This window comes from Juglans microcarpa x Juglans regia, chromosome 2D (genome assembly GCF_004785595.1).
Source record: "Juglans microcarpa x Juglans regia isolate MS1-56 chromosome 2D, Jm3101_v1.0, whole genome shotgun sequence".
Classification (NCBI taxonomy): Eukaryota; Viridiplantae; Streptophyta; class Magnoliopsida; order Fagales; family Juglandaceae; genus Juglans; species Juglans microcarpa x Juglans regia.
This window is the reverse complement of record NC_054596.1, coordinates 27,289,260-27,299,514: the sequence shown is the minus strand read 5'-3', so window position 1 is coordinate 27,299,514 and position 10,255 is coordinate 27,289,260. Positions and strand designations below refer to the sequence as shown.

General features: G+C 35.3%; 1 protein-coding gene and 1 long non-coding RNA gene across 2 annotated transcripts; one reads left to right on the top strand and one right to left on the bottom strand.

The window, feature by feature from the left end:
- The first annotated feature begins 332 nt into the window (after positions 1-332).
- LOC121250487 lies at positions 333-2,841 on the top strand. The gene is made up of 2 exons (XR_005937795.1): positions 333-480; positions 2,742-2,841. It is a non-coding gene; the product is annotated as an uncharacterized LOC121250487 (long non-coding RNA).
- A 3,217-nt stretch (positions 2,842-6,058) lies between these two features.
- LOC121250609 (phytoene synthase 2, chloroplastic-like) lies at positions 6,059-9,398 on the bottom strand. The gene is made up of 5 exons (XM_041149762.1): positions 8,853-9,398; positions 8,300-8,350; positions 7,198-7,370; positions 6,846-7,081; positions 6,059-6,621 (listed from the first exon to the last, which is right to left on the bottom strand). Exons 1-5 carry the CDS (start codon positions 9,190-9,192, stop codon positions 6,243-6,245), a joined length of 1,179 nt encoding a protein of 392 aa, XP_041005696.1. The 5' UTR covers positions 9,193-9,398; the 3' UTR covers positions 6,059-6,242.
- Between the last annotated feature and the right edge of the window lie 857 nt (positions 9,399-10,255).

The following is a 10,255-nucleotide window of genomic DNA, read 5'->3' as shown; positions in this document are numbered from 1 at the left end:
TGTCCAACAAGCATTAGCTAACCACCACTTGTTCAACATGTATCAATGGACAAGCATCAGCTAAGTGCCACTTGTTCAACATGCATCAGCTAAGCCACTTGTCCAACATGCATCAGTTAGGCGCCACTTGCACAACATGCATAAGCTAAAAGCCACATTTCCAACATGTACTAGACCTGACATGCACCACTTGTCCAATATGCAATAGCCAAAACCTAGGACCATCCACTTGGAAATAAAGCTGAAACAAGAAAAAAGAGAGTTTGGGCTAGTTTTAATATAAAAGCACCCCCTTATCTTTGAGGGTTTACATGAAAAATCACTCACTCTTCTCTTGTTTTCGTCTCTATTCACGCACACACACAAAGCTTCAGCTGCACCACATTCGAATCAAGAGCATATCACGCAACAATGGTGAAAACCAAGAGCTGTTGGTTAGAACAGTGCAAACCGAGCCTCCTCTTCAATATTTTCGACTTGGTGAGTAATCTTCCTCTCCCTACTTTTTGTAATAAATGTTGGGGGGTTGTGTTAGTGTCTAATGGAAGCATTTTTTGGAAGAAGGAAGTCGATTTGTGGTGTTTATGATGGCTTTAGTTTTCGATTGGGAGTAATATATCTAGTGATGTTAGTTTGAGCCTATGCTTGATAAAATAAAATAAAAATTAAAAAAAAATGACTTCAATGGTATACTCAGATCTTTGGGTAGGCTTGGAAATAAGGTTAATATTTGGATGAGAGGTTCTTGCATGAGGAAACGATTTTCTCAATTCAGATTTATGAGGAAATCAAGGTGTAAAAATGTCATATGTTCAAAAGTATCAAAATGCATGTCTCGGGTTTTCTCTCTAAAGGTATTTCGGTTAATGTGGACTTGATATCCTAGGAGGTGATCTTGATCATGACTATGTTTAGAAAGAAATTAGACAATTTGATGTTTGAAGAATCAAAAGCACAAAAAAAGCAAGGTACCTTAGATCAAGTCCCAATTTTTTAGGTTTGGTGACCAAATGTGTGTTGAATGGTGTTTTTACTTAGATTTGGTCATAATTTGCGTGAATCAATAGGATGAACATACTTTTGGAGTTATGTTCCAGAGTTAAATCAAATACTTCATTTTGGTTAAGATGATTTCAAGTGTGACATTTAGCCAAGTGCATGTAGTGAATGATTTAGATCAAAGGTTTCTTCTCATGAGGTATCTTCTATGGTACAATTTCTGAGAAGACATATTTTGAGGTTGGAAACAGGTCTAGGATGAAGACTACACAAAGTTTGTTAAGCTTGAAGAAACTTGGGATCAGATTGTAACGTTGAAGGTTTAGAACTTAATGTTCAATCTTTTAAAGCCAAGGGGTTAAAGTGAAACTCTCGCTAGATTTTATAGGCTAGATTTTATTAGTTTAGAGTTTTATAAGTTTATGTTTCAATTGAGAATCTCTCTAACGTTAGTACACTTTTATTTCAGCCCATGAAGATTATACTCTTTGTAAGCAAGGAAAAGTTTATAAGTTAGCCTCTAACTTACTATTGGATAATATATATTTATGTTTTTGTGTAAACTTTGCATTTTGGTTGCTCAAATTGGATTATGGAATTGCTACTTGTTGCATGCTATAATTCGTATCTTATATGTTCATGCTATGCTTAAATGTTGCTTGATAAAATTGTTGATTCAAATGACATGTTTGGAGTTTGAGAAATGGTATATGTTTTGTTGAGCTTTCATATGTTGTACTCAAGTATATGTTTTGGCATTTTCTAATTCATTCAATCTATGCATGTGATGTATATGGCATAAGTATATGACATTGTTGCATGAAAGTTACATGGTCATGTGTCACATGTTTTCCGGTTGTGCATTAAAGGAAAAGAATGGTTTTGTCACAAGTACATGTCACATGCGTTTCGGGTTGTGTATTAAACGGAAAATGATTTTTTTCACGACCCAAAATACTAGGATGGGGAAAGTATCCTAGTAGAACTCCTTTATCCACTCTAGTGTACTTAAATTGGGGTGGTAACCCCTGGGTTGATGAAATACAATTAACGTACTTTGAATGGGTTCTTTTTAAAGGATTCCGGAGCGACGTAGCTCCTTACGCTAGTGGGTGCAACACATGAAAAACACGGTGAAGGCGTTACGATCTGCCGTGTCATATTGTAAAGAAAAATTCTACTCATCATTCCAAACACCACACACCACACTTTTTTTTTTTTTTATCTTACCAAATATGTGGTATATGGATGATGAGTATAAGAATTCAATTAGTTTAAGAAGAATAAAACAAAGAAAAATTAAAAATAATAATAATAATAAGTGTGATATGTGATGTGTGGGGATGATAAGTAGCAAAACTCGATTGTAAATACAGTGAAAGCGAATTGCGAACTGTCGTATCATATGGATTTTGACATACTCACGCCCGGTCAAGAGGACTGGTAATGTGATGCGGTAACTAGCAGGGAGCTTACAGTGCTTGGGGGAGCCGTGAGGTATCCACCCACATTATTATATTATAAAAATTACAAGAGATTAGTAGGTTATATTGTTACTTGGTTACATGGTTACAAGTTCAGTATTTTTGAAAAAAAAAGAATACAGAAGGGACAAAAATGTGTTTTCAGTCAAAGCACATGTTCATGCATTAATACTCATGGTTTACCTTATATACGTTTATGTATCTTTGTGTATGTTTTTTGTTAACTTGCTAAGATTTTTTAAAATCTCAATGTGGTAGTTTTCACTATCATTCCTCCCAGAATGGTAGAACTTTTAGTAGGGCCGAGAGTAGCTAGTCAGGATGATGATCAAGGCCGAGGATGAGTTCGACCCGGAGAGGAAACTGAAATTAGTCATGACTTACTTGGAGATAGCAGAGATTAGAAAGATGCTTTAATAATTTCTTTGTTAGTAAAAGGCCTTTGAAGACAATACTTATTATGCTAAAGTGTAACAATGAGTTTGATACTCCATCACTATGAAGTGTGATTTAAAGCTATAAATAAAGTTGGGATATTAGTTTTATTCTAGTACAACATTTATGAAATGATTTATTTTGTTGCAATTATTGCATACTACTAATATTATGCTATTGCATGTTAACTGTCACGGATAAGGGGTATGTTGTATATTTTAATACTTCAGTCACCGTCAAATCCTAAGCGGAGTCTGGGGACATCACACCATCTCTGACTTATGCACAGAGATGGCTAGCATCGCCACAACTTAGTTGAAGATTATTACTCGGCTGACACAGATGGAGACATGCCTAGCTAGAGTTGAGGAGGTGGTAAAAGAATTAGAGTAGTGTATATCTTTTGCATTTTTTTAGTTTTTTTGTATGGACACTCAATATTTTGTAAAATTAATTTAATTATGAATCATCTTTTCATTTTTCAGACTAATTATTGATATTTATTCTATATATTCTTTAACTGCTATTTTTTAATATAAATTAAATATTTATTCATAATTAGTTAAAGTAATGTTTTGACATTAAAATAAATAAAAATTATGGTCAGGTTTGAATGTACTGTAGAAGTTTTCGAGCAGATTTTCCACTCCGCCAAGATTTATTCTTCGATCCCGCCATATTTTCCATTCAAGCTATATATTGGTCGTTCGAGCAGGTATTAGTTCAGATCGAACGGTTACTATCCATATTCAAACGTTTATATTATTTGGAACAATTTCTTTCATATCAAAACTAATCGATCAAATGAAATATAAATCGTTCAAACAAAAACTCCATTTCATTCGAACACGAAATTAATCATTCGAATGGTAAGTCAATTTTTCGCTAAGTTTATTAACTTATCCCGCCAATTTTCCATTCGACCATAACTAATATCCATTTGACTAAGAATTTCTTTTATTATCGAACGATTTAGTACACATTTAAACGATAATTTTATTGAGGACAATATTGTTCATCCCTAAATATCACGCTTGAACGTAATTTTGATTGTTCAAACAGTAAAAGATTGTCGTCGGTATTTAGGAATGAAATTGAAATTTCACTTTTTTTAGAAGATTTTTAGTTCGTCCCAAAAACATGGTCCCAAAAAAGGTTTTTGTAGTAGTGTGTATATTGCTACTTCATAAAAAATTCTGAAGTTTTCTTAATTTGAATCTCTTAGTTTTAAATAATTGCCATCAGACTTGCAAATATATTGTAAAAAAGAGTTAACATGTAGGACTGTCCAAAATTTCCACCCAACCCTACCGGCCTGAAAGAAGCACTTCCGACCGAACTCGATTTAATTTCGAAAATTTTCCTTCTGATTTAATTTTATTCCATTCCCACCCCAGTTTCTCCAAATTTTCATACTCTAACCAGAAATAATAATAATAATAAATCAATCAGCTAATGTCGCCTTTTTTATCTTTCGAAAAGTAAAAAAAAGTTACTACTCCGAACTGAATCTCTTTTAACCGAACCTGGCCTAAAAGTAAAAACTATGAGTGAAACCAGTTCGTTCAATTGTTTTGGAGCAGACGGTTGGACCAAACCGATTTATCAATTTCGTCCATATTAAACAAAAAATAAATAAATCAGTTAAACCGATTGAATCGGTAGGTTCGACAATGCCAACTATTTGTATAAATCAATGTAAGATATTTTTATTCCAAATGATTTAGAATATTTTGTCCTCAATCTCTTCTATTTGACAATCCATCCATGAATGTTTCTTGGGAAATAAGAAGTTCCTTTGAGGATACTTGTAAAAAAAAGTTCATTCAAGGAGAACAAGCATTAGAGGAACTTATGTAGTGTCACATATGTAAACAATAAATTGGAAAAAGGGAATCAAACCTAAACGAAACTAAAAAAATCAAAAGTTTCGTTTCAGTGAATAATCGATCAGTTCTTAAATTTTCAAACTGGTATATATAAGTTCAGTTCCAAAATTTACCCAAAACCGAATCCGTTATATGCCTAGGTCCCAGTGAAAAAGACAAACCTCCACCGAAATGATTAAAAAAATGAAACACAAAACCGAAACAACCAAACTAGGCAAAAAACTGGACCAATCAGTTCAATTTGGTTCGTTCGCTTGGTTTATGTTTGTGGTTTTCTTAACAAGCCTAATGAAGCTCAAATATAAGAATGGGTTGGGTCTGCTTGAAAGAGATTCAACTGATCTCCGTTTGAGAAAGGTCGGGAATTTTGAAGTTCCAGGCCATTGGGTTGGATTGACGGCATCACTCATATATTTGTGAAACAAATACAAGTTATGCAAACCGAATCTCCATAAACTTTATTAAACCCCACTTATGGTGGAGGAAAACCCTATAAGAAATAAAACCTCCATTTACAAGCCAAACTTGAAAGCCCAACAATGAACTATGATCGACACCTTACATATGTCGTACCCCCTTTGTCTAACCTGTACAAACCTCTTACCTCACATGGCAACTCAGCAACATCTAAAATCAAAGAATCCTCCCCTAATGCACCAGCTCTAATCAATTCATCAGTCACTTTATTCTCTTCTCTAAAAAGATGCTTGATATAGAAATCAAAACCCTCCAACAAGCTCAATAATTGGTCCCAGAAATCCCATAAATACCACATCAAACTTTAATCACCAACTAAGAAACCACAATCAAATAATCACATTTTATCTCAATGAAAAAATAACCCAACTGACGACAGAATTTTATTCCCTCTACAATTGCCCGAAGCTCAGCTTCATTATTAGTGCAAGAACTAAAGAATTTTGAGAAAGCAAACACAAACCTTCCTTCATGATTCCGAATAATTCCCCCTCCCCCAGCAGGTTTTGTATTCCCAAAAGAGCTGACATCTAAATTCAGTTTCAGCTTCCTAAGGCCTCATTGGAAGGCCTCGGTTCCACAGCTGGAACGTCCAAGCGATGCAGTAATTTTAAATCACGATCAACCAACTTTTTTACCTTGGAGATTTCGGCTGCAAGAACCTTAATCCAGTATTTAATGTAAGCCTTTCACGTTGTTAGTTCAATAGTGGGAAGAGAGGTAGGAGGGTTTGGGAGAGAAGAGTGCAATGATTTTTCGGAAACAAACCGATTATACACGTTCTCCATTCTCAGTTTTGAGATTTTATTGGGATTTCAGGTATTTTTACAACAATTTCGAACGAAGAAATTTACACATTTTAAGCAAAGGTCTAAAGAATTTTACTTTCTCCTCCGATACCAAGCCAAAAAAAAAACTTAGTAAAAACTAGGAATTTTGATAGTAAAAACATGGCAAATTAACGGATTGATCTCTTTACCAACTCGGCCAATTTAGAGGGGCCGAGAAGTGCTCTACCATAAGCAGCAGGAAGCGAGACAAGTTTCTTTGCTTTTCCTACGTAAGCACGTTTTGTGAAGTTGTTGTAATCATTAGCTTCGATGGCATCTAAGATCTGTCGATATAGCAACAAAGATGCCCAGACGGGCCATCTACTGGCTGAGCTGAGCTCTGCAACTCCCTTCTCTGCTTCATCAAAGAACATCCTCGCTCGCTTTATCTGCCCCTTCATGAAACTCCGCCATTTATCTGTCACTTTGGCCCGAAATATATCCTCATCTGAAAGTCCAGAACGTGCTAGTTCATCTTGAGGCAGATAGATTCTTCCTCTCCTAGCACTAGGAAAACCACGTACATAAAAAGGTCATGTTAGCGCTTTTGTATCCCGATTGAAAGAAAACATATACATTCTTATCCAAACTATATTATTTTGACTCCAAAGGAGTAGTGTATTCTGAAACCCTTTCATCAATCAAATCCAAACAGAATTATAAATGTTAGTGACCAAAAACTAAAACCAACGGACTCTTCTTAAGGTATTTCTGCATTATAAGAACCTTACTCTTCTCCAACATCTCTGAGTATGTTGGTGAGTTGATTAGCAATTCCAAGGGCTAATGCCGCATTATAAATACTCTCGGTTGAAGCCTTTGATTCTGGTGCTATCCCCATTACCGGAACACTCATGAGTCCGACAGTCCCGGCAACATAGTAACAGTAAAGGTAGAGCTCGTCGAAGTTGTCGTATCTTGATTTTCTCAAGTCTAACCTCATTCCTTCTATCATGTCTTTGAAGGGCTGTCCAAGGAAGCAAGTAATCGATGTTGAGTTGGCCTAATGTTAGTACATACATACAGATATTCTATATAGCCAAGACAAATTTTAGGAATTAAATAGCCATTTTTTGGGGGTACCTGTACATCCACAGGGAACTTTGAGACTGTATCAGATAGGGCAGCATCGTACATGTCATACGGGCGACCTTCAAAGAGGTCCGTCAGTCTTTTTTCCCATCTTTCCATAGCCTTCGGTGTAATGTGTGAAGCATTAGGCCCATCCACAAGCTCGTCGGTCCTCCTGCACCACACTGCACACCAGATTGACATATTTCAATCAGCACTATTTATTAGCACTTTCTTTTTCTTTTCTTTTTTTTTCCTGTTACAAGAAGTGAGATTGACACGTTGAGACTCGATTCCTGAATATCCACTGATAAGAGGAGAATGGTATTATTAGGCCCAAAAGGCCTTTAACCTAAGATAACATAACATTGTCATTAACGATCCTTCCTATGTTAAGAGCCGGTTTGGATTACGAGATCATATCAACTCATCTCACTACTATCTACTATTATTTTCAAATTTTAACTCATAAATCTCACTATTATTCACAAACCATATCAAGTCATCTTATCTCATCTCATCTCTCAATCCAAATGAGACTAAGTTTTTAGACAAAGAGAGCGATGGGATGGTGCTTCGAGGAAAAGATTGCAACCAGTCGAGTTTATTTTGCCTTTCCCATGGCAACCAAGGCACAAATTGTACGTAGAATGTACCAGTTGGCCTAGTTGCAGAAAATGAAGTTTTTTTATTTGTTCATATGTAGTGTTAACGGCATTTCTTGCGACTTGTAAAAAAAAATGAAGAAATACACTTTACTCACAATTGCCACTCATTTTCTAATATTACTCCAAACTGTCAAATTGTCACTCAATCCATCAATTTCAAACATAAGTTATTATTTATTAAATTGTTAAAATCCATCCGTCAAGATAAACGAAAAATAGTTGTTGTGTCGAAATAGTTGGTGTGGAACTTAAAAGATGGGCAAATTGTAACGTCTGTTTCAAACTGATTTTAAGTGACAACTCTAATAGCCTAAAGATATATCACAAAATCAGTAAATTAAGCATTTATTGCAAGGAATCATCAAAATCAGTAAGGATTCATTCAATATATATATGACCAAAGAAAATGAGTTTGCAAACTGTTAAGTATATATAACCCCGCATACCATAAATTGCCCAAATAGCTCTTCTCCTTTCTGGCGTCATAAGTAATGTACCTGACAAAGGCCCAAGAAATTTAGAATTCCAGGCTGCAAAAACAAGAATTTCCGAGTAAAACGGTCTACAATTACATTATATGTTGAAGTTGATATATCATGCGAACATTCCATACGTAGGAATATCCAACATTTGTTTAATATTTTAATCATATCGAAAGAGATTCACGCACAGCGAGAAAAATAAAAATAAAATGGAATTTTTTATCTCGAAAGAATCTTGAACCCATCAACCAGTTAAATTAATCTACAGTCATGAAACAGTTCGGAAAAGAAAAGTTAAAAATAAAAGGAAACTTTTTCATAGACTAAACTTTTAAAAAGATATATAATATGTGGACAAGATAAGATTAAAATGAAATATTCAAATACATTCTTCTGCAGATCCAAAAAAACTTCTTGGTTAAAAATATTCAATAATAATAACAGCATTATCCGATTGAAAATCAGACACAGAATCGCTTAGAATCAGAGAGAGAGAGAGAGAGAGCGCGCAAAGTACCCAAGTAAAAGGTCTTGGCATATTCGGCACAGACCTCGCCACACCTCTCGTAAGCCTCATTCAACAGATTCCAATCAGTCGTACCATCGGTCTCGATGGGTTTCCCCAAATCAAGAGCACTCTCTTTCCTTAGCTCTCTAACCAGGGCTGCTTGCTTTAGCACCACTTCATACACCCTCTCCTCCGAGGATCTCGATGGGTTCGCAACTGCATTTGAATAAGCAGATAAACTCTGTCTGGAGTTGAATTTACACCTTTTCCTTCTGCCGTTTCTTGGAATGAGACTGAGCAGAGACTGAGCGTTCTCCTTCGGACAAACCACCCAAAGAATAGCCGACATCTCAACGGCACAGAATCTCCTGAATACTTAGGTTTTCGTGTAGCTTTGAGGCCTTGTTTATGGACCAGTTTGGAGATGTGGTGAGGTCTTTGGAAAGGTGCTAAATAGGCTCCACGTTTTGCAAAACTCTGCCTCGTTAAGAACTAAAAATTGCAAACCTACACTGCGAGGAATATGCTCTACTATCTCCTTAGCTGACACTTAGAAATGTGTGGACGTTATGTGGTAAAGCTCTTTGAACAAAGGGGTGGTCACCAATTAACTAGCCTTTGTAATCCTAATTTTACTTTTCTACCCGGTATGAACGAAAATATATGGCAAACTAGGCAGTGTCCCCTCAAAGATATTGAGTTGACTTCAGATCATTAATTTTTGGGATAAGTTAGTAAAAATTAAAATTAAAAATAGAAGAAGTAATGAATACCGGCCACCGATAGTGAGAAGAAATAAAATAATTTTAAATAAAAATTAAAAATTAAAATTATTAAAATATTATTAAAATATTATTTTTTAATATATATATATATATGTTTGTCTCTATGCGTGAGGCCGTCCGGACGTTAGAAGGAAACCCTAACGCAATAGCAATGTAACTGCATCTACCCTTGTAACCTCAGGCGTAAAGAAAAGTCTTACAAGGTAAGCAAGGGGGCAAAGCCCTGGGCAAGGAAAGACTTAGGGTATATTTGGTTACTAAATTACTCTCAACTCATCTCAATTCATCATTATAACTTTTTCAAATTCCAATACAAAATATAATAAACAATTCAACTTTTTCAAATTTTAAAATAATAATAATATTAAAAAAAATATTCTAACAATATTTTATCATCTCAACTCCACTCACTTTAACATTCAAACACACTCTTTCGACAAGCTTGAGTAAACAAAACCATCATTTGGGCGAGTAAAGACTTAGGCAAGGATAGATAAATAAGCAATGTTTGGGTAGGTAAAATAAGAAATAAGGCATTTTGGGCGAGCAAAGAATAGACATGCATGGTGCGGTATGGGCAAAGAATATGCAACAGGCGATTAATGCACTATACGAACACAAAAGGGA

Excerpts from the sequence above, each read along its gene's own strand:
- LOC121250609 (XM_041149762.1), bottom strand. The coding sequence starts at position 9,192 with ATGTCGGCTATTCTTTGGGTGGTTTGTCCGAAGGAGAACGCTCAGTCT. Across the intron at positions 8,351-8,852 it reads TGCCAAGACCTTTTACTTGG|GTACATTACTTATGACGCCA; the intron begins GTACTTTGCGCG and ends GGCCTTTGTCAG. Across the intron at positions 7,082-7,197 it reads AGTTCCCTGTGGATGTACAG|CCCTTCAAAGACATGATAGA; the intron begins GTACCCCCAAAA and ends TTCCTTGGACAG.